The 26,990-nt window shown below is 40.8% G+C and overlaps 1 protein-coding gene and 1 long non-coding RNA gene across 3 annotated transcripts in view; one reads left to right on the plus strand and one right to left on the minus strand.

The window, feature by feature from the left end:
* The first annotated feature begins 5,013 nt into the window (after positions 1-5,013).
* LOC140118744 (uncharacterized) lies at positions 5,014-8,037 on the plus strand. The gene is made up of 3 exons (XR_011853249.1): positions 5,014-5,110; positions 7,056-7,127; positions 7,930-8,037. It is a non-coding gene; the product is annotated as an uncharacterized lncRNA (long non-coding RNA).
* Positions 5,998-26,990, minus strand: part of CD164L2 (CD164 molecule like 2) — a 33,508-nt gene continuing 12,515 nt past the window's right edge. The window contains exons 1-6 of one of the 2 annotated variants that reach the window (XM_072137025.1): positions 20,917-21,189; positions 19,022-19,108; positions 16,708-16,833; positions 16,532-16,582; positions 15,201-15,336; positions 5,998-7,106 (exon numbers count right to left, since the gene is read on the minus strand). In XM_072137025.1, the coding sequence (XP_071993126.1) occupies positions 7,088-7,106; positions 15,201-15,336; positions 16,532-16,582; positions 16,708-16,833; positions 19,022-19,108; positions 20,917-20,977 (480 nt within the window). In that variant the 5' untranslated portion in view covers positions 20,978-21,189 and the 3' untranslated portion in view covers positions 5,998-7,087. Of the gene's footprint in view, positions 7,107-15,200; positions 15,337-16,531; positions 16,583-16,707; positions 16,834-19,021; positions 19,109-20,916; positions 21,190-26,990 lie in introns of those variants that run through there. The other variant, XM_072137024.1, reaches the window with a different exon arrangement.

Consider the following 26,990-nt stretch of genomic DNA (forward strand, 5'->3'; position numbering starts at 1 on the left):
TCTAGGGGTAGGAAGGAAGTTTTAAGGGAAAAAAATAGTCATGTTCATGCAGATAAAGGTATCTGCATCATTCAGTTGATGGGATACAAAGGCGAGAAATACATTTCCCCTTTGGCAAAATAAATAGAAATTCTGGAAAAAAATGAAAAGCACATTTGTCTATTTCAATATAAATTACTAATAATTCAGAGCAGTGTGGTACTGCTGAATGCACAGGATGAATGCACAGGCCTGGCTGTAAGGGACATGAGGCACAGAAGTAAAGGGAATCTCTGCGCTGCCCGTTTTTACTGCAGACACAACCCCTTCTGGGGGTAACTGTGTGTTTCTATTGTGTGGAACGGGACTGATAAAATGCCTTTCAGTTAATCTTTTGACATTTTCAGACTGAAGGCTTTAACCATATTATACTAACAAAAATCCTCTTCTCAATAATAAAGATATTTTTAACCTGATTGGGATTTGAACTTAGAACCTGCAGAGTCCATGTGCCATAATGACACAGTGGGGCACATTTACTAAGGGTCCGCAGCCGCGAATCCGTCGGGTTTTTCCTGAATATTTCCGCTTTGCGCTGTATTTCACGGGATTGTGGCGCACGCGATCGATTTTTGAATCCCGGCAGAACCCGAATCAGCGTCGGAGAACCCGCCGCTGGATTGCGACTGGACCGGGCAAGTAAATGTGCCCCAGTGCCTCCATCCACTAAGCTATGATCTCAGTGATTATCTAGATGAGGATTTTTGGTAACTAAGAGGTGGTAACTGCTACTGTTACACTGTGAGACAGATTTAATGCCCTGATATATAGAGAGGGATCTTCTCTGAGATTTTTATTGTAATTATTGAGACAATTATTATTATTATTATTATTATTATTATTATTATTATTATTATCATGGAGATCATTATTATTACTATTATTAATAATCGACTCCATAATAATAAAAATAATAAAATTTATAATAATGACAATAATAATCTCTCAGAAAATCCCTCTCTAAATATCAGTGCATTAAGTCTGTGTCACAGTGTAACATTAGCAGATAACAGTTTTTTAGTTACCAAAAATCCTCAGCTAGGAAATCACTAGGCTCATAGCTCAGTTGGTAGAGGCTCCTATCTCTAGTGCAGAGGGTCTGGGGCTCGAAACCCAGACTGGGCAAAAATTTATTTAATTAAATAAAGAGCTTGTGTCTGGGGAAGCCCTAGGAGACCATATATGGAGAGATGCTGATCTGAACCTGATGACGTGGTCCCTGCTCAATGCTAACCTGACACATCTCTCAAAAGGATTCTCTGCTCTGGGGAACCTTAGGAGATGTTACCATATATGGATAGAGATCTGAACCTGATGACGTGGTCCCTGCTCTCCGCTAACCCAACACATCTCTCAAAAGGATTCCCTGCCCGATGTCTGTAAAAGCCATTCAGTACTATGAGTTCTGGCTTTGAAAGTGTTAATGATGCGGGGACATGCGGGACCTGGAGGGAAAATCCGTGACAATCTGACAGCTGCAGAGGTAAGAAAAATGGGACTGTCCCGGCAAAACCAGCACGGTTGGGAGCTATGTACATCCACCCAAACCCCCTTCCTGGCTTTTGCTTGTCTGCTGGTGATCCTCTTTCCCGCACTGATACAGTTTCTGCAGAATGGATGGTGCTAAATAAATACACATCTTTGTGGTCTCTGTATTTGACCACTAACAACTTGTCAAAAGCATATGTACAGGTCTCCCACTTTTTCAAGGCTTTCCCCATTAACTGTTGTGTAAAACCTGCTCTTTTTTTGTGCATGGTTCCACACGTTCCAGTGTTTTCAGCGTACAAATGTCTGAATAGGGCCACACTTGTATAAAAATTATCACAGTACAAGTGGTACCCTTTATGTAGCAGAGACTGCATTATGTCCCACACAATCCCTGCTGCTAGTGGAGAGATCAGGAGAGCACCCCGGAGGATCAATAGTCCAGTCACTTCCTTCATAAAACCTAAAGGCAGTTCTATAACCTGACTCAATTTCACTAAACTTGTATAGCTGTATTCCGTATCGTGCCTTTTGGAAGGGAAATATTTGCGGAAGCTGAGTCTATCGTGAAAGCTCAGGAGGGATTTGTCCACAACCACATTCTGCTCTGGGATATATTTTTCAATAAAACTCTGATTTAAAAAATGTATAAGGGGTCTTAACTTGAACAACCGGTTATGGTTTGGATCACTGCTTGGGGGAGCTTGTGAATTATCATTGAAGTGCAGGAACAGCATTAAGCATTCGTAATGTGACTGCGGAATACACTGATATTACTTGGGTGGAATTTTAGACCAGTATGACCTAATTTGGGGCTTTTGTACAATACCCATATTTAGGGTTAGTCCAAAAATCTTTTTATTTCATTTAAATTTGTTGCTGTCCAATCTTTTGCATGGACAGATGATGGGTTCTGTCTTATATACTGGGGGGGCGTATAAATTAGTTTGGTGGACAATGTCATTAAGTATAGTGTCACTCATAAATAAAAGAAAGAAGTCCATTTGAATGAAACTGGAATCGTCCATTGTTATGCCACGGGTGGCAGTAAAGGCATGAACTCTGGGTTCGAAAGCTGGAGCTGATACCCATGGCAGAGTGTGTTTCTCAATTATAGGGACATTGTGCTACAGTGCTACGAGGCCCTGAAACCTTCCAGATCTGGTGCCTAAACTTCGCCGGGGACAACACCCCCTGGGGATGATTTTGAAGTGACACTGGCATTGTCACTGTCTTCAAATAAGTCCATTTCCGATGATGTCTGAAACTCAGATTCAGATTGAAGCATAGTATAGCCTATGTCGTATGCGACCCTTTTGTGGCACAGCTGCACTGGCTTTCATGCAACACAAATAAGGGGGCAGGCGATCCAACTGATTCAGACCGAGCGCCATATTTAACTTTCAAATTGTGTTGCGCGATCCATGTTAAAGGTGCACCACAAAAAAGATGGCGAACTCTGTCGGACCATTGCGGGGAAGATCTAGATTAATGATTTCTGGCGCACGATTTTAGTGAATCGCCGGACGCAGAATTATATATGAACAATGTACTTTTAGTGAACTGTCCGAATTTGTAAGTAAATGTACCCCACTGTGTGAGGAGAAGAAAAAAAGGAAGCAGATTCACTGACAAACTAATCACAATAAAGTTTGCTGTGACCGCTGTGATTTGTTCTCACAACGATCTCATATACAGGGAGGACCAGTATTGGTCCCCAAAACTATGCCTAGTGTCTAAGTCTGTTGGTAACAGCCTTGGCACTAGTAAAATAGTTTGCCACTGCGCCAGTGCAGTGATTGAAGTGCCGCCGTGAAAACACTATGCCGCGGACTTCAAAGACTGCTGCCGCCCACCATGTACACACAGAGGGCGGTCGTGAAGCTGTTAATAAAGATATTTTTATGTTTGCACAATTTTGGGGCTTATTTACTAAGAGTCCGCGGAATGCACTTTCGTCGAATTTTGGAAATTTTCAGAGATTTGCTCCACTGTGACAGCTATTTAGAAGAGGATTGTGTCGCAGGCGATCGAATTTTGGTGCATCTGCGCTGGCTTTCATAAGACAGAATTCGGGGGGCGGGCCATCAGAAGATCCGACTGATTCGAACTGAGCAAGGGATTTAATATTCAAATCGTCTCACAACCAATGCACTTACATACACCAGGAAGAAGATGGTGAACTCCTGTGGAGCTGAGCGGGGAAGCGACACATGCAGGAAATCGGGCGCACAATCTTTGTGAATTGCGGCACAGTGCATTGTCTGTCGGCCAGGTAAGTAAATGTGCCCCATTGTGTTTGTGCCTGTGTAGTTCTTGATGAATCTAGCGCCTTCTCCGACAGAGTGCACCACTATTTTTGGTGTACCTTTAACATGGGCCGTAAAACACAATTCTGTCAGACTTTGCGTGTTAAATCTGGTGCACGGCCTGACTGAGCACCAGAACACCCCCTTCAGTGCAGAAATTTGTGTTACATGAAGAATAGTGCAGCGTGCGCCACAATTGTGTCTCGGACACTCCTTAAAGGAAACCTACCATTTAGAATGGTAGGGGTACGCTGTAAGTACCGAGCACCAGCTCAGGGTGAGCTGGTGCCGGTACTTACTTTCGTTAGTGTTATAAACCGCCGTTTTAACACTTTTTAAACTTTAGAGCAGAAGGGGCTTCGGCACACGATCGTGCGCACGCAGTGCCGAAGCCTGTTCTGGTCTAAAGTTTACAAAGTGTTAAAACCGCGATACCGTGTTTATAACACTAACGAAAGTAAGTACCGGCACCAGCTTACCCCTGCCATTCTAACTTGTAGGTTTCCTTTAAATACCTGTGCAAGCAGTTTGCACTAGAAAGAACGTGTAGAGTGCCCCGTTATCTATCAAAGCAATCATCACAGATTAGGGAAATAATTTATAATAGCCTTTTTGAGTTAATTTGAAAAATGAAAAAATATATACTATACATTACAAAAAAAAATTTCTCTCCATTCTTTGTAACTTTTACTCCTAAATAAAAATGAAAAAATTAAACAATATCCTTGTTGTTTTCACTTTTAACTAGCCTTATGTGTCCTAAAAAAAACAACACAAAAATTTCACACAAGTAAAGTTATGGCTCTTAGACCAATGCATATGAAAATTTGTTAAAAATGCTCTGGTCATTAAAGTCCTTTAAGGCCTGGTTATAAAAGGGTTAAAAAGGAGCTGAAGCAGCAGTCCTATAATAGCAAGATGTCTCCCTTAACAATTTATTTAACTATGTACTACCCCTTGTGGAGCTTGCTTCCCAATACCCAATATCATTTACCGTATATACTGTTTTTTTCAGCATAAAAAATGTGCTTAAAAATCTCACCTCGGCTTATACACGAGTCAATAAAAAAATAAACTTACATATACACACCTTTAGGCATCCTGCCGGCTAGTGGATACTATGATGCGGCCACTGGTGACTTCATAGTATGTGCTAGCCGGCAGATCACATGGATGCTTCTCTGCCGACTGTTGTGGCAAAAGAAGACAGAAGAGGACCCTTGACAAGTAATGGGAAGCCGCAACGAGCATCAGGGATGCCGGAAGTTGAGTATGTAAGTTTATTTTTTTATGCGGGCTGGCTATATATCAAAGGGGGCTGGCTGGCTGCAGAGTAAAGGGGGCTGACTGACTGTAGAGTAAAGGGGGCTGTCTGTGCACTTAAGGGGGCTGGCTAACTGTATACTTAAGGGGCTGGCTAGCTGGCTGCATACTTAAGGGGGCTGGATGTATACTTAAGGGGGTTGACTGGCTGTATACTTAAGGGGGCTGGCTGTATACTTAAGGAGGCAGGCTTTCTATATAGTATTGATGTCTGGCTGGCTATATACTACTGGGGGCTGGCTAGCTATATACTACTGAGGGCTGGAGGGCTATATACTACAGGGGGCTGGCAGGCTATATACTACAGGGGCTGGCAGGCTATATACTACTGGGGGCTGGCTATATACTACAGGGGCTGGCTGGCTATATATTACTGGGGGCTTGAGGGCTATATACTAACGGGGCTGGCAGACTATATGCTACAGGGGCTAGCAGGCTATATACTACTGGAGTATTGCTGTTTACTACAGGGGACTGGCAGGCTATATACTACAAGAGAATTGCTGGCTATATACTGGGAGGCTGTTACCAATGCATTTCCTGCCCTCGGCTTATACTCGAGTCAATAGGTTTGGTGGTAAAATTAGGGACCTCGGCTTATACTCGGGCTGGCTTATACTTGAGTATATACAGTAAATTGTCTTTTGTTTATGTTTTATGTAATACAAATTCAATAAAAACCGAAAATTTAAAAAAAAATATTTGCACTCTTCATTGTTTGTGACCTAGTGTAAAATATGGCTCTGGTATCTATAAAAAAAAATACATCACCAGAAATGATCAAATTTAGCAAAACACACTCAACTCTTTTATTTGTAGCAATAAAAGACAAGCTCAGAAGTACATTTGTAGGAATAAAAGACAAGCTCAGAAGTACATGGTGAAAAAAATTATTAAATAACTTATAAGACATTCAGCCTATGGAATTTAAGGAACACAAGGATGAGTATTGAATCACATAATAAACCATACATATAGTAAGCCAGCTTTAAATGAAAGTCTCTCCTAGTTTCTCCTACTGAGAACTGATTAAAACATTCTCGTAATGGAAGCACTGCAACTAGAAATCCATAATTACTCTATAGATCCATGTGACTCCGAACTAGTTTACTCCAACTGGTTATTGATTATATTAGTAGCACTTGCTGAAAGAAGATTTTTTTGTGTGCAGCATATGGATCAGTAACCAGTATTACAATACAATATGATCAATTCTGACTGATTCTAAAACTTACAATAGGGCCAGTTTGCATCATGTGTTAGAGTTCATAACAGAATTCAAAACACTTACCCTTAAGGGAAATTTACCATTAGAATAAAGCATGAGACACCTGGGGCACATATTCATAGATCCAGGGACTGTGATTGTAGTGTTCTTTTTATATTTGTTACCTATGGCCTCCTTGCTTCTAAAATCAACTTTTAAAATTATGCTAATGAGTCAGAAGGTTGAGGGGGGCATTACCACAGCCCCGCCGTGCTGTAGCCTTAAAAGCTTATACACTGTGCAGGGGAACTTCCGCCCCCCTCTGCCTTCTGCAATCTCACAATTAATTAGACAATGTAACAGTCTGGGAAGCTACAGCACATAGGGGCTTCGCTAACATCCCCCATAGCATTGCCAACTTATTAGCATAATTTTAACAGTTAATTTTAGAAGAAGGGGAGGCCATGGTTAACAAATATATGGAGATTACCACAGTCACCGTATCTGAATCTATTAGTAAGTGTCCCAGGTTTACAATGTTTGATTTTGATGGTAGAGTTCCTTTCAACTGCAGTCACACTATAAAGTGATAAATATGAAAGAATAATTTTATACAGTGGAAAGTAATTTGTAATGATGTGTCATCCGTTGTCCACCATATGAATGAAATTTTTCCTCACTCTTTGAAGGCTGACCAGATGAGATGATGGGTATGGATGTGCTACTGAGGCGTTTCCTCCCTGTCAGAATAAGAGGATATTGTGAGTATGACATAACATGTGATATAATAATTCAAGCTAAGGTTATTAAATTGTTAATCGTAATTAAAGACTTTGCACTGGATTTTATTCAAATAGGATTTTACTAAAGTGGCCACATTAAAAAAGTTACTAATTTATAATGTATATCATCATAAAGCTGTTAAGTTAGTTCAACAGGATTTTTTCATGACAAGAAACCTTGTATATATGTCCTACTTATGCATATGTAAATTATAGACAATCAGGGACTCAACAAATGCTTTCCTCAAAATCTACATAAAGTTCAAGTTATCCCCCTACAAATCTGACCAACAGTACAATAAAATGTGTTATCGTTGTTAGATGATAAAGTAGAATATTTGAATAGGCTATTACTTAAAGGAAATCTACCACTTTTAAAAAAGGAAAAAAGACCTAGAAATACTCACCTCCGCTCCTTTTTATCTTGATTCCAGCAATGTTTTTCTTTAATGTTGACACACCTAGAAAAAAGACTTATAATTAGCAGCCTGGAGCACCGGACATCTCGCCCCGCACTCCAGCCTGCTAATTATAAGCATTTTTTTTTCTAGGTGATCCCAGAAATGTCAACATTAAAGAAGAACACCTCCAGGATCAAGATGAGAGGAGCGCAGGTGAGTATTTCTAGGTGTTTTTTACTTTTTAGAAGTGGTAGATTTTTTTTAAAGGGTTGTGGCCATGAAAGAAAGTTATCAAATGTTAATCCACTAGTGAAGTTTACACAATAAAGATCATTTTTAAACCCTTTCTTTACAATTTTACTCAGTTTTATTTGTTTCAGCTCCTAAAACTCAGTGATAGTCTGTGTTGCCGGGGACTCTCTGAGCAGACAAGAAGACACTTCATGATTCCTATGTGCTATGAGAAGTTGCATGTTGACCTCTATTTAATAAAGAAGAATACCAGCTTTATCTGATCTTTGTGAAGTTTGTGCGCTGAACATCTGCTAAAAACCTTTATTCTGCATAATAATGTTATTATTTTATGTGTCACCATGATTATTCCGATACCCCATTGATATAGCTTTTTTTGTTTTGTTTTGACTTGTTTTACAGAATACAGAATAGAACAGTTGGCGAGACATAACATTTACATTTTTTTGTTGACGGAGCCATTTTAGGGCTTGTTTAGGGCTTTTGCAGGATTAGTTGTACTTTTTATTGGTATAATTTTTTTTTACAGCATCCACTGAATGGGTTGAGTAACAATTTTATTTTATTGCACAGGTTGTGCAAAACATAGTGTTTTTGGGGTGATTTTTTCACTTTTTTATGTGGTTTTTACATCAAATGGGGTATTTGGAGACTTTTATTTTTTTCAACTGTTTATTTTAATACTTTTTGATTTTGACCCAGTGCTGAAGGCAGCCCTGGGGTTCTTCACTGGGCTTCCATGGAAATGATTGCACCAACCCAACTATTGCGATTCCAGCTGTTATATACAGCTTCTGAGCCTGGGCAATCACCAAGACGTGACTACGTAATAGTGCGGTAACTGCCCGTACCTTATGACGGCCTGGATGATCACCAAGATGGGACTATACATAATAGTGTGGTAACTACCCACACCTTATGATGGGAAGTGGTTAAAGGGAACCTGTCACCAGGAGACCCATTTTTAGCACTCCCCCAGTCCCCACAGAGCATAGTACATACGCTGCCAAAGTGTTTTTGTATTAAAAATAGGTTTTACAGAAAAAAATATATGTTACATTGTACCTTTCATTAGCATCTGCTGTGTGACTAGGCAGTTGCCAAATTGGAGAGGCTGGAAATAGCAGTTCCCCCCCACCCTTGGGAAACATGTGACCTTTTCAAATATATGAATAACTCCCCACACTCGGGATTGGCTGTAGAGGAGCAGGGGGCGTCGCTAAGCCCAGTGATGGGTGTTTTCATATATTTGAAAAGGTCACATGGAGAAGCTGTTCCCCAAGGGTGGGGGGAACTGCTCCTTTACAGCCCCTCCCATTTGGCAACTGCCTAGTCACACAGCAGATGCTAATGAAAGGTACAATATAACATCTTTTTTTTTCTGTAAAACCAATTTTTAATACAAAAACACTTTGGCAGTGTATGTACTATGCTCTGTGGGGAGTGCTATAAATGGGTCTCTTGGTGACAGGTTCCCTTTAAGGAAACCAAAATCAGTGCAGGTATTAGTTGCAGCTGTTTGCTATTTAGTACAGCATAAGCCAGCCCTGGCTTAAAGATGCTTCATTACTGTACATCCCTAATAAATATGCCTAAATATTCTTGTTTCAAAATTGCTGCCAGCATCCCCATATTGACTGCTATTAACATTACAATTGCAGAGACGCTGCCTCTACCATAATTTTAATGATCAATACTGGAACATTTTGCTGCCAAATAAGTTCCTGAAAAACTCACTTAATGTTCAGCTAAAATCTACAAACAAAATGTACACTAAATTGGGCACATTTACTTCTCCTATCTCCTATCCCCGATCCGGACTGTCCGACGAGGATGAAGTCCGGCGCGATTCACCAAGATCGTGCGTCCGATATCCTGCATGTTTCCCCGCTCAGGTCCGCCGGAGTTCACCTTCTTTTTCCCGGTATATGTGAGTGCATGGCTTGTGACACAATTTGAAATGTTAAATCCCCCATGTGTTCCGAATCCGTTGGATCGTCCAATGGCCCGCCCCCTGATTTGTGACGTGTGGAAGCCAGCACTGATGCATCAAAATCCGTTCGCGTGCGACACAATCTCAGGCGCATTCCCCGAATACGTCGGACAACCCGTCGGACGGAAATGCGGCCACGGGACCTTAGTAAATAAGCCGCAATGACTTAAATTAATGTATTAGGCTGCATGCACATGAACATTTGCCCGCTGTGCCGTAGCCCGGTGGGCACACGTCGGCGCATGGGAGAGGAGGAGGGGATGAGCCCTTAACCCTGTCCATAGAAAATATTAGTCGCATGGCCGTAGATACTGTCAAAGATAGAGCAGCTCTATCGTTTTGATGCTATGGCTTGGAACAGTGAGCGCTTGTTGCGCTTACAGTACCGAGCGCGTGCACCATAGCTTGCTTTCCCCCGACGATGGTGTGCATGGGGCCTTAATTCTAAGAATCAGACTGGAGGGATTTGTTTTGCCTATGTCATATCTCAGTAAGTAGTCTTTCTTTTTGCTGTAGTGGGACAGAATGTCTAAATTATTATTTATTTTGGAGACATTTTTAGTCATAGTGGCCATTCTTTCTGCCATTTTAGTTGTTTCAATTATCTCTTAAAAGGGTATTCTCGTCTCAGCATTCACATTCAGTTTGATTAATCTTCCATATATGAATATTTCTTTAATTGGATGTTATTAAAAAAAATGTTTCTGTGTGAAGGTAATTTCTCATAAATGTAGCCATGTTGTCCCTTAGAAACTAGATGGCTTCCTCGGTTACGACCACGTCACATTTAGGCAGCAGTGGCCAGACATGCGCTATTGAGTCCTGCCTGACCTCCTGGATTTAGCGATCATTACCACAGGACGGCTGTGGGACATGCAGTAACTCTCGGACATTTCATTTACAAACACCTTTTGTTACTTTGTGCAATCACTCCAGCAGAGGTGGCCGTATCCGAGGAAGCTAACTCGTTTCTAAGGGACAACATGACTACATTTATGGAAAATTATCTTCACACAGGAACATTTTTTTTAATAACATCCAATTGAAGAAATGTTTATATATGGCAGATTAATCAAACTGAATGTGAATGTCCAGGCGAGAATGCCCCTTTAACTGGTAAAACTGTCAGTTACTGATATAAGTTGTTTGAAGGGAAACTGACATTAAATTGAATTATTCTGCATGTATATAAATCTCTTCAATTGGATGTTGTAAAAAATGTACCGGTGTAAGCTTACATTCACACGAAGGTTTGGGCACTTATATACGGCCAACGTATATATGGCGTATATACGACCCCCCATACACTTGAATGGCCTTGTAGTGGCACGTGCGGCACCATACCGTTCCATAACCCGTACGTAGAAAAATAGGACATGTCCTATCTTTCTATGGAATTTGGCCCTGTGCGCTGTGTTTTCCTACAGAGAGGGGCGGGAGTGAGTAGCACTCACCATATCTGCTGTTGGGATTGCACAAAGAAACAAATAGTTTTTGTGTATGAAATGGCTGGGAGTTACCGCATGTCCTATAGCTGGCATGTGGTAATGAATGCTGAATCCAGATAGTCAGGCAGGACTCAATAGTGCATGGCTGGCCACAGTGGCGAATTAAGTGTACCATGTGGATATGGATGCCACGCCTGGATGCCCGGCCTCTGTGCTCTGCAGCTGAACTACCCCTCATACTATAAATACTCACATATAACCCGAGGCTCCTAAATTTACACCCCCCCCCCAAAAAAAAAAAAAACAGGGAAAAGTTATTGACTGGAGGACAACTCCTAGGGTAGGAAATGCAGCTGCTACTCATTAATGAAATATCCTTCAGCAGAGCCCCCCCTTTACTGAAATGTCCACAGCAGAGCCTTCCTTTACTGAAAATACCACACCAGATCCTGCCTTTACTGAAATGTCCAAAATAGATTCCCCATTTACTGAAATGTCCACCAGCAGAGTCCCCCTTTACTGAAATGTCCACCAGCAGAGTCTCCCTTTACTGAAATGTCCACCAGCAGAGTCTCCCTTTACTGAAATGTCCACAGTAGAGTCCACCTTTACTGAAATGTCCATCGGCAGGATCCCCCTTTACTGAAATTTCCACAGCAGAGTCCCCCTTTACTGAAATATCCACCAGCAGGGTCCCCCTTTAATGAAATGTCCACTCCAGATGCCCCCTTTAATGAAATGTCCACCCCAGATGCTCCCTCCATCATTACTGTTATGTCCACAGCCAAGCTCTCTTCAAAAAATTTTTTTTAAAAACAGCTATACTCACCTTCTGGCTTCTTCTCCCAGGCCTCGCAGCTCCGTCTTTTCCGGCTTCCGGCCCTTACACATCATTATGTCGTCACGTGTCATAGGGATGTGCCCGGGCCGGAAGAGCAGAAGATGGAGCCGCGGGCCCAAGGAGAAGAAGATGGAAGGTGAGCATAGTATTTGTTTTTTAAGACTGATGGCGGATCTTCATATAGGGCCCGGGTATGGGTGGGAGTGGGCCCTTCCCAAGCTAAAGGCCCTGGGCACCAGTCCATTCCGCCTATATGAAGATCCGCCATTGGCTGGCCACTGCTACAAGACGGTGGAGTTGGCTGTATCCAAGGACCTCTGTTTCATTTGTAAGGGACAATATGATTACATTTATGCTGTTTCATTTGTAAGGGACAGGCACATTTTTTAATAACATGCAATGGAAAAAATGTATATATATATATAAATATATATATTAGCTTAATTACTTCTCAATTACTTCTTTATTGTCATTTTTGTAAAAATGCAGAAATTCACTTACTGTATATACTCGAGTATTAGCCTTGGGTGGAAAATGCACTGGTCACAGCCTCCAGCCAGTATAAAACTGACAAGCCCATATCCCCCAGGATATAGCCTGCAAGCCCCTGCTCCCCCAGTATATAGTCTTCCAGCCCCTGCCCCCAGTATATAGCCTGCCGGCCCCTTCAGTACATAGCCTTCCAGCCACTGCAGTATACAGCCAGCCTAGGCCCCCCAGTATGTAGCCCCTGTCCCCCCAGTATATAGCCTGCCAGCCCCTGTCCCCCAGTATGCAGCCTGCCAGCAACTGTCCCCCCCAGTATATAGCCTGCCAGCCCCTGTCACCTCCCCAGTATACAGCCTGACAGCCCCTGCCCCAGTATATAGCCAGCCCAGCCCCTCCCCCTAGTATATAGCATACCAACCCCTGCCCTCCTAGTATGTAGCCTACCAGCCCCTGCAGTATATCGCTATCCCATCCACCCAGTATATAGCCTGCCAGCCCCTTCGGTATATAGCCAGCACACCCCCCCAGTATATAGCTGGCCTGCCCCTGCCCTGAGTATGCCAAGCTTTTAAGAAAAAAAAATAACATTGTACTCACCTTTCTGATGCCCCCCGCAGGTCCTCTTCTTGCTTCGATGTTCAGGTGCCTCTTTGGGTCCTTCGGGTCCTCTTCGGGCCTTTCTGCTCCTTTTCGGGTTGCTCAACCCAAAGAGGACCCGAAGGACCCGAAGAGGACCGGAGCATCAGAAGCGAAAAGAGGACCTGTGGGTAGTGTTGGAAAGGTGAGTACAGTGTTAATTTTTTTCATTGACTCGAGCATAAACTATTTAGGTTTTTTCAGCACAATTTTTGTACTGAAAACTTTGGCTTATACTCGAGTATATACGTAGTTTATCATTGAACATGAGCCAGGTATTAAAAATTGTAAGATAAAATGTATCTCTGCTTTAGAATCTTCTACTATACAGTGACATTATTTCACATAGGCAAATTTCATGATATGCCAGTGCTTATAAATCTTACTTTGTACTTTGTATCTAGTCTCAGAAATGTATGTGCCTTTTGAAGAACACTTGATTGCTACTACAGTAAGTACCCGTGTTTGACGCCCGGCAGATGTGGTTACCGAGGAAATCAATCAAAAAGTCCACGACATGATACTCGCTGATCGAAGTAGCAGAGGCCATAGGTGTGTCGACCGGAATGGCAATTGATATATTACATGATAAGTTGGTGGCCGCATTTGGCCTAAAAAGAAGGTGCTGTTTCAACGCGATAACGCACCAGCACATTCATCTGGAGTTGTTGCATGAATTGTGTAATGAATTGCTGCCGTACCCCGGGTATTCACCCGATCTGGCTCCCTGCAACTTTTTCTTGTTCCCTAACATGAAGAAACGGCTTGTGTGAAAAAAATTTAGTTCAAACGAGTAAGTCAACGCCAAGAGGTGTATTTTGGAGAGTTCGACAAATCCTATTTTTTGGAGGATTTAAAAAAATGGCAGGAACGTTGGGAGAAGTGTATCTTTCTAAAAGGGGACTAGCAGAAAGTATGTTGGAAAATTATAAAGTATAACCTCTCTACACAAACAATGTCAATTATTTGCTGTAAGTGGACAACTCCTATACAAGTTGGATATAGGACTGATGACAAGTGTGGTCCTGAAAGATTACTATTCATTGAGAAAAAAATGAGTTTTAACAATCAGTTAAATAAACTAAAGAGTTAAATGTTTATTCTGGAATCTGAACAGTGGAGGCTTCTTCACTTACTAAGCACACCTGTCAGGATCAGTGGTAGTGGATCCTCTGTACCACCACGGACGATGACGTAAGCCGACACCTGGGAGTGGAATCTAAGTGGTCCCCGGGTAGCGAGAGCACCCCTGACAACAACACTGTACAATGTGCAACAGAAAGCTTGGTATTACAGCTGAGCCCCATTCACTTAAATGAGACTGAGCTGTAATCAGACCACTTGACATAACTTTAGTGGTCTATAAAGTAGTGCTTACAGGAGTGCCAAGACCAGGTTAAACTGATTACATGGGTCACCTATTCTTAGCATTAGGTGTCTTGGAATAACTGTTTAATAACAAATGCAATATTGCTATACAATGTAATGACTTCCCCCACATCAAATTATTACGTCCTTTTTTCAACTTATATGTTTATTATTTTACAAAATAAAGTATAGGTAAGTTGAATCCTTCTAATTTCATTCTCTTGGGGTCCAGAGATTGCATTACATTCTCTGGCAATGAGACACTCTGGAAACTCTCCCTACACCAGAAATAATAATAATAATAATTCTTTATTTATATAGCGCACACAGATTACGCAGCGCTGCACAGGCATGTCAAATTGGTCCCTGTCCCCATGGGGCTCACAATCTAAACAACCTAACAGTATGTTTTGAAGTGTGGGAGGAAACCGGAGTACCCGGAGGAAACCCACGCAAACACGGAGAGAACATACAAACTCTTTGCAGATGTTGACCTGGGTGGGATTCGAACCCAGGACCCCAGTGCTGCAAGGCAGATGTGCTACTCACTCAAAAGAACTATCATGTCCCACATTCTTACTTGTTAAATATTGATTTGCAAAAGAGAATTGAAAAATGACTTACATTGTCTGGTAGTCTCCTGGTCCACGCAAGTGCTTAAGAACTACATATCCAATAGCCTCTAATAGAATTACCAAGATTCCCCCTCCAATGAAACTTCCTGTATGGAAAACTGTCTGTGTGTTTGATTCAGGGGAATCTAAAGAGTGTAAATACATTAATGCACAATTTCAAAGAACATTTTTACAATGATACATAAGAAGGGCAGTTATTAAATGTTATATGTTTAATATAGCTGTAATGGGTAAAATTATCTTTTAATTTTTATTATTGTGATTAGACATATGCAATGTGTATTCCTTTAAGTTGCAAAGGTTGTGCATCAAGACCTATTGTGTGCATATTGTATATGCAGCCCCAGCTTTATATGGTGTTTATTTTTTATAGATTTGTAGTTTATTTATAAGTCATGTCATAGATGTGGGTATAACTTCTAAGAAATATCTTTAGAAACCTGGTCCCCATCATACACCTCATGATTATGTCCCGCAACAGGCCACAAATAGCAGAACGTCTGTGGCCTGTTTGGGCAAGCAGAGAAGGGAATAGTGTGCACTGCTCACACCTCCCATCTCCATAGGACCTGGGTTGCCATAATGGGTTGCCAGAATAGGACCTACCCACTTTTGTGGGGCAACTCACGACCCCCTTATATGGTCATGTGCATGAGGCCTTAAAGTCAGTGGCCCACATATACTAAAAACAAGCAAACTGCACATAGTGTAGTGTGCAGAGGGTACCAGATTCAGGATTTCTGGTGCACTTTTATTTTGGTGTACCTTTAACATGGGCCGTGCAAGACACCTCTGTCTGATTCTGATGATAAATATGGTACACGGTCCAACTGAGCACATGAACACCCATTTCAGTGCAGATGCGTCACAACTGTGTCCCAGACACTTCTTAAATGCATGTGTAAGCAGTTTGCACTAAAAAGAATGCAACAGAAGTCATACAGAAAAGTGGCACAGGGGCTTCAATAAATCTGGGCCACTAAGTTCCCTCTGCATGTATATGTTTATCCATTCGTGTCTAGGGGAATTAAAAAATGGCTAATGCTAAAGCTATTTTTGGAACTCCCATAAATTTGAAAGATGGTAACATCCCTTTAATATGAAAATATTCTTTGCAATTAGAAGGCTGAATAAGAGGAAATAAATAAACTTTGGGTCCTCTTAGGGTATATCTGGAAAAGTAGGTTCTTGTGCTCGGAACAGCAATGCTTGCCATGGCAGAATACAATACAATTACTGGTTATAAATTTTTTGTCTCTTGTACAAAGAATCATGTTGTCAGAATGATGTAGTGACATAAGAATATACTTAGCATCTTACCTTCAGAAGACACCTCATCCGGCTCTGCCGAATTGTTTTCCGGAGCTGATTCTAGAACAAAACAAACACATTAGCACCGCTATAAATTTACTTAACTACTTTAAAAAGTGCACCCTTTAAGAAAATGTTGGAAAAAAATGCACCATTCCCAAATTTATCAATATAGTAAAATATACCTGATCTGTTTTTCCAAGTATCAGCACCTTCTCCATTGGGTCGATTACTAGCACACATGCTGCTATTATTTGATACTTTACAGGATTCATGTGAATATTCTCTTTTGGCGACACAGCTACTATTTTCTAAAAAAAAATAATAATACAAGCAAAAACTGAATATCAGAAAATCTTTGAAACTGCTTTAACATAGGATTTATTATTTCTTCTAAAAGAAGAATTTCTTCCAATAAAGTCTTTGCTAGTTGTTCAATGATCCGCAACATTTCCAATTGTGGGGCAGTCACAAAGACTTGTGATATGAACTATTTTTATGGGCATCATGGTGGCTCAGTGGTTAGCAATACAGCCTTGCAGTGTTGGGGTCCTGGGTTCAAGTCCAGGTCAACATCTGCAAAGAGTTTGTATGTTCTCTCCGTGTTTGTGTGAGTTTTCTCTGTTTCCTCCCCCACTCCAAAACATACTGGTAGGTTGATTAGATTGTGAGCTCCACGGGGACAGGAACTGAATTGGCAAGCTCTGTGTAGCATAATCTGTGCACACTATATAAATAAAGGAATTATTATGTTTGCTTTGGAGTGTTCAGCCCACAAGCTTACACCTTGACATCTTTTGTTGCTGCATGTATGACTGGTGGCAGTCCTCAATTTCATTGTGATGTTTTTGTTATATGATGATATGCCAATTATTTTGTCATTTACTGAACACTAAATTTATGTTTTTAGAAACTTTATTAATAAATCATCCACTATACATAGATCTCCCTTATGCTGCAATTCTATGGCACCACTAGTCAACTTTCTACCCGTCAGAGTTCCGTCTAGAAAGTAGATCTCCCAGTATATTGCCGGGTATAACAACATCATATACCACTTTATATATTAGTGTTCCTTTCATGTGCATTTATTTCCTGATGTGATCAATTGTAATATAAAATAAAATGATGCTTGATGTCTGTCTGTAGTGTTAACTACTTTCTGATGTTCTAGCCAAATAATATAGTGTTTTCCCTTGTTATTCCAGTTCTTATGTTACAAGTAACTAAACTATTACCAAGACAATAGATTATGATTTTAATCAATTCTACAAAGTGTGCAAAAAGTGTACCCACCAGTTCAACCTATACACTATGACCAAGTGTAAAAGCTGGATGTATGGAAAGATTGGCCTGCTGTACGCAAATTGAAAATTTTGTAAATATTTTTGTAAATTATTTATTTAGAAATTTTTTCAACATTTTTTGATGTCTCTTCAGGATACAGTTACTATACATGTTTGTTCATTTTCTTATTATATTATTTACAATAACCATAGAACAAAGAATATGGACATAGATCATTTAAGGCACCCTTTAGGTAACAGGCTTTATCATAGAACTGGACTTCATGTGTTAGGGTACATTCACATAGCCGTATGCTTGCCCGGACTAGATCTGGGGTGAGCATAGGGCCAGGAGGAGGGGGAACAGTGAGCGCTCTTTACCCCTCCTCCCTCGTTAGTGAGACGAGTGGCCAGGCCGTGAATCTGCCTAAGTGTAGGACATGTCCAATACTTTGCAGCGTGGCACCTGACTTTACCGGTAGCCATAGAGTTCTATGGGGCAGTGATCTGATCGCAAATCATGCAACCAGATCACTTCCTCCAGAGCAGCCATGTGAATGAGCTCTTAGAAGGTGTGATGTTTACATGTCAAAATTTATCAGAAGTGTCTGAGGTAATATTGTTCTAGGTACCCATGGAAGAGCTCAGCTTTAATTTTATAAACAGCTGTGGGAAAAATTAAAGCTGTGCTTTTATTGGTTTCCATGGACAACTTAACAGTTTTTCTCTCACACACTTCTAATAAATCTACCCCAGTATGTTTGTTTTACAGGCCGTGCACTCCACAGATTTGGGTATTCTCTTCTTACCAATTGGGGTACTAAAAGATTGTTACAATAGGAAGGCCCTTACACTGGCTGATAAGAAGATCAAAAGAAGGAAGAAAGCCAAGGGATCCAGTAGGATTGTAATTTGAGAAAAAAAACACCTGGATACATGACCGCAGCTATCCTATAATGTATCAAGTTTAGAAAACACTTTGACATTTCAGAAGAAAAGAAACATTTAGAAAACTTGCAGGAAATATTTAGCTATACATTCTTAAACAGGATAAAACTTTAGACTAGCAAGTACAACCTAAAAATTGCATAGTACATAATATTTATGTAAATTAATAAAGGTTTTATTATTAGTAAATAAAAAGAAATAACATTCAGAATCCAATAAAAAAAAGGAGTAAATATGGATATCCATTTATATATTTATTTTTTACCTGAGGCTTCGCATGTCACCCACTCACAGGAGATGTTATGCCCTCCTTCAATACATGTCAAACATGAGTTCAAATGGCTACAACTTCCTGTGGAAATGAAACAATATTAGGCTTTTTGTTTATTTCATACCGTGGAGAAAGGTCCTAATTTGGAGACCCTCTAATAATAATATCCACATGCTCTAGGAGAGAATATAGGCAGGGTAATCTTCTAAAGATAACCCTTTTAAAGAGAAGGGACATGTGCAGTGAGAACCTTGTCTCCAGTGAGATACAGCTTACCGCGCAAGTGCCATCAATGCTTGCAGCGGTGAGCTGACTTCACAGAGGGGATGGAATTCGGCGTGTGGGCTGACGTGATCCAGGAGCAGACATTTTTTTAAATTATAATACCAGGCCCTGGGACTTCAGGGGAGTCATTGGCAGGAAGCCAGGTAATTTAGTATAATGCCTATATAATCTGATCTACAAACCCCATCAACATGTCATGTTATGAGCTTTTGGAGCATGTGATAACATAAAATAGTGCGTTGTTGACAGGTTCCCTTTTAACTAAGAAACCCCTTGTACAAGGTTACTATCTGAAAAGTTACCTTTATGCCACCCATGTATGAAAAACATAAATATTTGACTAAGCCACTTTAGCAGGATAAAATACTTATCTAATAAAAAATAATGCATCATAACAAACTCTCAACATCTGCACATGGATAATACATTATAGTATCATATCCTCGTTGAAAAAAAAATATATAGCAAAATTCTATATAATGAATCTAACAATGCATAGCGGTTTCCATTTATGTTTTTGTTTAAAACCTACAGTTGGCTTTTTCATAGCAACCAGGATTTTCCTCATCTGCTTCCTGCACATCGGGTGCTTTGGTCATATGATACAGTGATCTTTTCACCAGATGAAATTACAAGCTGCTCAATACCTATTTATATTGTGGAAATTCAAACAATATATTTGGAATACATTTTTGTAAATCTGCAATATGAAATTTTCATCAGAGGCTAATTGTTAGCAGGCATAATATTGTTCATATTACATTCAGAATATGTCAACATTCAAAGTTATAAGAGTAGAGTAACATACACTATACTGCTAAGCAATACAGCTTTGAAAGTAAAAAAAAGGCTTATACTTCTCATTAATAATCCCTCAAAGTATTTTCTTTTTATTTCAGACGTGCAGGTAATAGTAAACTTATATAAGTCTATTTTGTTTAAGAAATGAGACCTTCTGCCCCATTGTGCTAATTTCTTCTCCTGCAACAAGCGGTGTTTTCTGTGTTCTCCATTCATTGAAGATAGATAAGGAGTGAAGGCTAAATATTGCATACCTACAGAATAGATCCCTTTATAATGCAGCCAATCATGTGACTTTAAGGCAATAAGTCATTTAAAGCCTCATCAGCATTATATTTACCGTGCAGAAAAGATGGGAGGAAATATTAAGACAAAGAAACATTTATAAAAAATGCTACTTTTATGACTTGAACTATTGCTTTATCCAATGCAGCTCAAATGTCTAGTTATGCTTTAATTTTGCTGATCATATTCTTAACCTCTATATAAATCAAAGACAATAAATCAACTCAATATATAGAGCATATTGAATTACAAAGAGTTTTATAACTAAATGACACACATTCTATATAATATCATGCATTTTAAGCAAGAATTCAGTCCACAAAATGCTGCACCCTCAAAGCTGCCATCATTACATTGCTTAGTCATATCATGTTTCCGTATCAAGCTTCAATAATTAGAGAATTAATAATTAAGTAGTGACATATTGTTACATAAAATAGTGACTAATAAGTATACACACCTCTAATAAATACAAGATAAAAGTTTCTGTCTGTGGGAGTTGTTGAGAATGTACCTACCTGCATAGCAGAGAGATAAAGCAGTGGCTAGAAGCACGGCAATGTAGAGTTGATACTTCATATCTAGGTGGAGAGCTTATAAGTACCCTTAATGTTCTACTCTAAACCAACAGGTACCTAAATTGTAACTAGCGTACACAATAAAGCAAGAAGATGCTCTGCTGGACAAGGGGATGGGTAAAGAGCTCTGCAGAGGAGCGATTTGTCTCTGACCTTGTAACTGATCAGACATGAAGAGGAAACTGAGCTGATGACAGAAACCTGAGACTGGAGAAACACACTGCACCTGTAGAGACAGAATCCTGCACCTTACATATACAAAATAGCCACATATTGTATCCAATATATTCCTGACAGGTGGAAAATGGCGGTATATGATACTTCTCTCTATGCTGAATGTATAAATACAGTGTATGTAGGTATGTCAGCCTAACCAATGCCATACAGCCAAACTTGAAGATATTTAGCCACAAGCCATCCATCCATTTATATTATACAAAAACTATTCCTTCTTAACCTCTTTCAAATTTACCATTTGAAAAAACAAAAAAAAACAAGAAATACTCACCTCCACTGCTCTAGATGTTGATCTCAGCACTTTCCTCCGCTAGTCTTGACACGGATCACATAGAAAAAAAATTTAAAATTAGCGAGTGGGAGCATGGGAGAGGGAGGTGACGTCATGTGAAAGATGTGAATTCATGCCTCTCACATGACGTCACCTCCCTCTACCAACATGAAAGTGTGCATAATTAGCATGTGGGGGCGTGCATAATTAGCACGGGGGGGGGGGGCCTGCATAAATAGCAGCCTGTAGCATCCAACATCTTGTCCTCATGCTCCAGGCTGTTAATTATAATCTTTTTTTCTAGGTGTGCAACGTGTTACATGGAGCTCTGGGAAAAATAAAGCAACACCCTCGATGACATGTGTAGACCTCTAAGCTAATCAGCGAATGTCAGACTTATGTGATGTCACAGCCCTATAAAAACAGGCAGCCATTTCCAATCGTGGCATTTCACACTGCATGTGCTGTCTCCAGCTTCTAGCTGTTTGTACTGTACTGTGCTGTAGAGATTTCTGCTCCAATCCCAGGGTGTCCGTTTTGGGGGAATTGTATACCCCAAATTGCAGTTCTTTTTTGTTGCTAAAGTGAATAGGAAGAACCCTGTGTAAAATCCACATAGTTTCTGTAGCGATTTCTGCTCCAATCCTAGGGTGTCCGTTTTGGGGGATCTGCATACCCCAAATTGCAGTTCTGTTTTGTTGCAGAAGTGAATGGGAAGAAATCTGTGTAAAATCCACATAGTTTCTGTAGTGATTTCTGCTCCTATCCCAGAGTGTCCGTTTTGCAGGATCTGTATACCCCAAATTGCAGTTCTGTTTTGTTGCTGAAGTGAATAGGAAGAAATCTGTATAAAATCCATAAAGTTTCTGTAGTGATTTCTCCTCCTATCCCAGGTTATCCATTTTGGGGATCTATATACCTCAAATAGCAGGTTTTTTATGTTGCTGAAGTGAATAGGAAGAAATCTGTGTAAAATTCACATAGTTTCTGTAGTGATTTCTGCTCCTATCCCAGGGTGTCCATTTTGGGGGAACTGTATACCCCAAATTGCAGTTCTTTTTTGTTGCTGAAGTGAAAAGGAATAAATCTGTATAAAATCCACATAGTTTCTGTAGTGATTTCTGCTTCAATCCCAGGGTGTCCATTTTGGGGGATCTGTATACCCCAAATTGCAGTTCTGTTTTGATGCTGAAGTTACTAGAAAGAACTCTGTAAAATTCACATAGTTTCTCAAGTGATTTTTGCTCCAATTACCGGGTGTCCATTTTTGGCATCTGTATACCACAAATTTCAATAGTTTGTTGCTGAAGTTGAGAGCAAGAAATACATGTCAAATCTATGTAGTTGCTGGAGTGATTTTTGCTCCAATTCCAGGGTGTCCATTTTGGGGTATCTGTATACCGCAAATTTCAATAGGTTTTTTGTTGCTAAAGTTGAGAGCAAGAAATACGTGTCAAATCCACGTAGTTGATTAACCACTATGTCAGACAGAAAGGTGGCAGGTGGAGCAGACAGTGGTCGTAGCACAGTAAGGGGACGTCGCAGCAGGGGTCAGTCTGTGAGGCCAGAACTGCCATTGTCATCTAGCGGCAGTGTGTTGATCAACAATCCAAAGGTTGTTGATTGGTTGACTAGGTCATCCACTTCCACCCAAATAACATCTGACAAACACAGCCAAAAGTCAGTGGGTTCGTCAGATACAACACTTAGTTGGCATTGCCCAAGAGCAGTTGAGCGGCCCTCACCTGTCCTCAACCAGCTGCCTCTGTCCTGTTAATTTCCCTCAGCCAGAGATCTACTAGGTGGTTGGGGCTCAGCGCCACTATACAACAAGGACAAAGTCTTTGAGGACAGTCAGCAGCTGCTTGGCAGTGAAGAGATGGGGCAGACATCTGCTGCTTCGTGCAGTAGGTGGGAAAGTAGAGATGTGGAGAGTGGCATGGGAGGTTATGTTGCACTTGAAAGTAGTCAGGCTGTGCATACTGAGACCATTGAGGAGAATAGCAGTGACAGGGAAACACAAATCGCTGATTGCACTTGGGAGCTGGGTGAAGCACGGCTTCATCATCATTGTTGGGAGAAGAGGGTGTCCGCTTGTGGCCGTGAGTCAGCAGGGTGGCAGCAGTGCGAGGACAGGAGTCAACACAAGCAGCGTCACCATCTAATGGCCTGGGAGAAACATGGCTCATATGTGGTGGTCCATCCTGCCGCCGCAGCAGCACCTAGTGGCACACATGCCATTTCAGCCAGTCTGCCGAAGGGAGCTGCTTGTGTTTGACATCATCTCCTGGTCCGGATGCCCCTGCTCCTCGCTATGAATGGTGCCAGTAGTCGTTGAAGGAGGCGATTACAAAGAGACAACCAGCCATCCTAAGGTGCAGCAGCTGACCGTGCTCCTATCCAAGTTGTTGGCACTGCAGTCCCTCCCATTCCAAGTCATAGGGTCATAGGCTCTGCACCCTTCAGAGAACTAATGGCTTGTGTCAAACCAAGGTGGAGAGTTCCAAGCAGCAATTTATTTACCAAAAAGGCAGTGCTAGCCCTTCACAAATATGTAGAACAGAAGGTGGGCCAGTCCTTGAGCTTATCAGCTTCTTCCAAGGTGCACATGTGGAGCTGTAACTACGGTCAGGGCCAGTACATGTCCTTTACGGCCCACTGGGTGAATGTGCTTCCTGTCCAGCCACACCAACAACTCCAACAGCCGCTTTCTCCTCCATGTTTTCAAACTGCCGCTCCTGCGCCAATGTCCGTCTCCTTCTCCACCACCACCTCAGCCTCCACAAGTCTAAGTGCTGCTCCATCATACCACATGTGCAGGGCATCCCAAACGTTAAGAAATTAGTCTGGATTCTAACTACCTGCCTCAGCCACTATTCTGATGCTGCCACCCACCTGATGCCACATATCTGCTGCCAGTTGGTCCATCTGCCTCCCACCATCTTTACCAGGGACTGGAATTGTCACCCACCTCCACACTCTGTCATTGTGCCACATTCTGACTTCCTGCTACTGATGCTGGCACCTCCACACCTTTTCATTGTGCCACTCTGTGGCCTACCATGCTGCTACCTCCTCTATAATTTGTCATTGTGCCACTCTCTGACCTCGTGCTGCTGCTGCCACCTCCAGAATTTGTCATTGTGCCACTTTCTGACCTCCTGGTACTGATGCTGGCACCTCAACGCTTTGTCATTGTGCCACTCTGTGGCCTACCATGTTGCTATTCATATAACAAAATGACAGCATGTGGAGTCAATTCTTTCATAAGACATACATTTTCTAGAAATGGTTCAGGACAGGAGATCTCCTAGTCTCCTCAAAACCTTACTTTAAGACATTGTCCATTAGCAACTTAATTTGCTCAATAAAAACATACAATAGCTTTGTAGCCGCACATATTTATAGTTTGTTCATAATTGTTTATATATAGCTTGCAACATTGTTTCAACCTTGGATCGCATAAGTCAGCTTCTATTCATACATTTGTACCTTTGTGTAGTTCACCGATCAAGCATAATCGGCACATTAAATCATAATATAGATATGCTTGACTCACTTTCCTCGCTCCACGGACAGAGTACCTCTCCTAGACACCATAGAACAGTGATGGCTAACCTATGGCACTGGTGCCAGAGGTGGCACTCAGAGCCCTTTCTGTGGGCACTCAGGCCATCACCAGAGATGACTCCAGGTAACTTCCTGCTGTCCCAGACAGCCCAGGACTTGCTGTGCACAGAGCTATTTTAAAGTGACAGCTGTACCTGGGACTATTTTCTGCTTTATTGGTGTCCTCAGAGTGCTGCTATCAATGAGAACTGTGACAGAGAAGGGAGTATAAATCATAAATTAAATTTCTGTGTTGGCACTTTGCGATAAATAAGCGGGTCTTTGTTGTAGTTTGGGCACTCGGTCTCTAAAAGGTTTGCCATCACTGCCATAGAACAATCCTACGAGCCTCATGTTCAATGTGACATTTCGAGGGATACGCTCCCTTTCTCAGACATGTCAAGTTCTCATTCGTTATCCCAAGTTATACTATCCGTTACCAGAATTTCCTATGCACGTATGCAGTAAGTATACAGAATTAAAAACAAATTCTAATCCAGAACTCAGCAACCTAACTGTTTATCTACTACCACTGTATCACTCCGTCAATTATATCCTCAACTATAATATACATAGAATCTTTAATACAGTTAGTATATACATCAGAGATATACATTAAAATTACTGTCCTCGTTCAAGCCTTTGGGGCTTTTTGTCTCCAACCTACGTATCCAATAAACTTCTCTCTGTAAGAGATGTTTTTTTCACCTGTTTCCCATCGCTTCCAAAAACGTCTTCTATTATCATCCATTTCAATTCTGAAACCTGGTCGCGCTACTGTAGTTTCGCCATATTTTTTCTTCTCTGATCTTCCCTTATTGTCAACAAGATCCCTATCGAATATTTTAACCTCTTGTTTTCCACATGTTCTGATAGCAGATCTATGTTCGTTTAATCAAGTTTTTATCGATCTTGATGTCTGTCCGACATACAATTTGCCACAAGGGCATTTCAGTACATAAACAACATTCTGAAAATGTTTTGACAAGATAAGCACGCATATGTCCCATTCTGTCTAGTTCTCAGGAATTGTTGTTTATTTAATTTGCCCTTACTAATGTCTGCTCTTATAAACCGATTTGCAAGGGATTTACCCTTTTTCTATTCTATTTTTTGACTAGTGTGGAATGACTGTCATAGGTTGAAACAAATAAATATTTTTTTATCATTTTTCTTCTGAAAAGTACCAGGTTGTCCTTCCTCACTTATTTTAACGATATCTTTCCGACTATAACCCTTCTCAACAAACTTCTCTACCATGTTCACACATCCACTCGGCAAGCACGTCATCCTTTGGTGTCGCTGTGTGGACAATGTGTTTGTGGCATGGAGTGGAACGGAGTTAGAACTAATGGAATGGGTTACATGATTAAATCAGTGTTATCCATCCGTTAATTGAGTTTTCAGTAGAATATAATACAAAGAGTATTCAGTTTCTGGACGTGAATGTTGTTATAAATGAAAAAAGACTAATTACCACACTATATCCGAAGCCAACAGACAAAAACAACCTTCTAGATAGATACATTTTTCATCCCTGGATCCTTAAGGGGATAAATGGATCCCTAAGGGGCCATTTTTAAGAACACGCCATATTTGTAATGATGATAAAGAATACGAATTGAATAGTAAAAAAATGGTAGAGAAGTTTGTTGAGAAGGGTTATACTCGGAAAGAAATTGTTAAAATAAGTGAGGAAGTAGCACAAGTAGATTGGCAGGAGTTACGACAACCTGGTACTTTCCAGAAGAAAAATAAAAAAAAATATTTATTTGTTTTCACCTATGACAGTCATTCCACAGTCAAAAGTACCATTCTTAAATATTGGGATATGTTGAAATGTGATCTACTCTTTAAAGAGAAACCAAGGTTTGCATACAAAAAGGGTAATTCCCTT

Source organism: Engystomops pustulosus, chromosome 2 (genome assembly GCF_040894005.1).
Source record: "Engystomops pustulosus chromosome 2, aEngPut4.maternal, whole genome shotgun sequence".
Classification (NCBI taxonomy): Eukaryota; Metazoa; Chordata; class Amphibia; order Anura; family Leptodactylidae; genus Engystomops; species Engystomops pustulosus.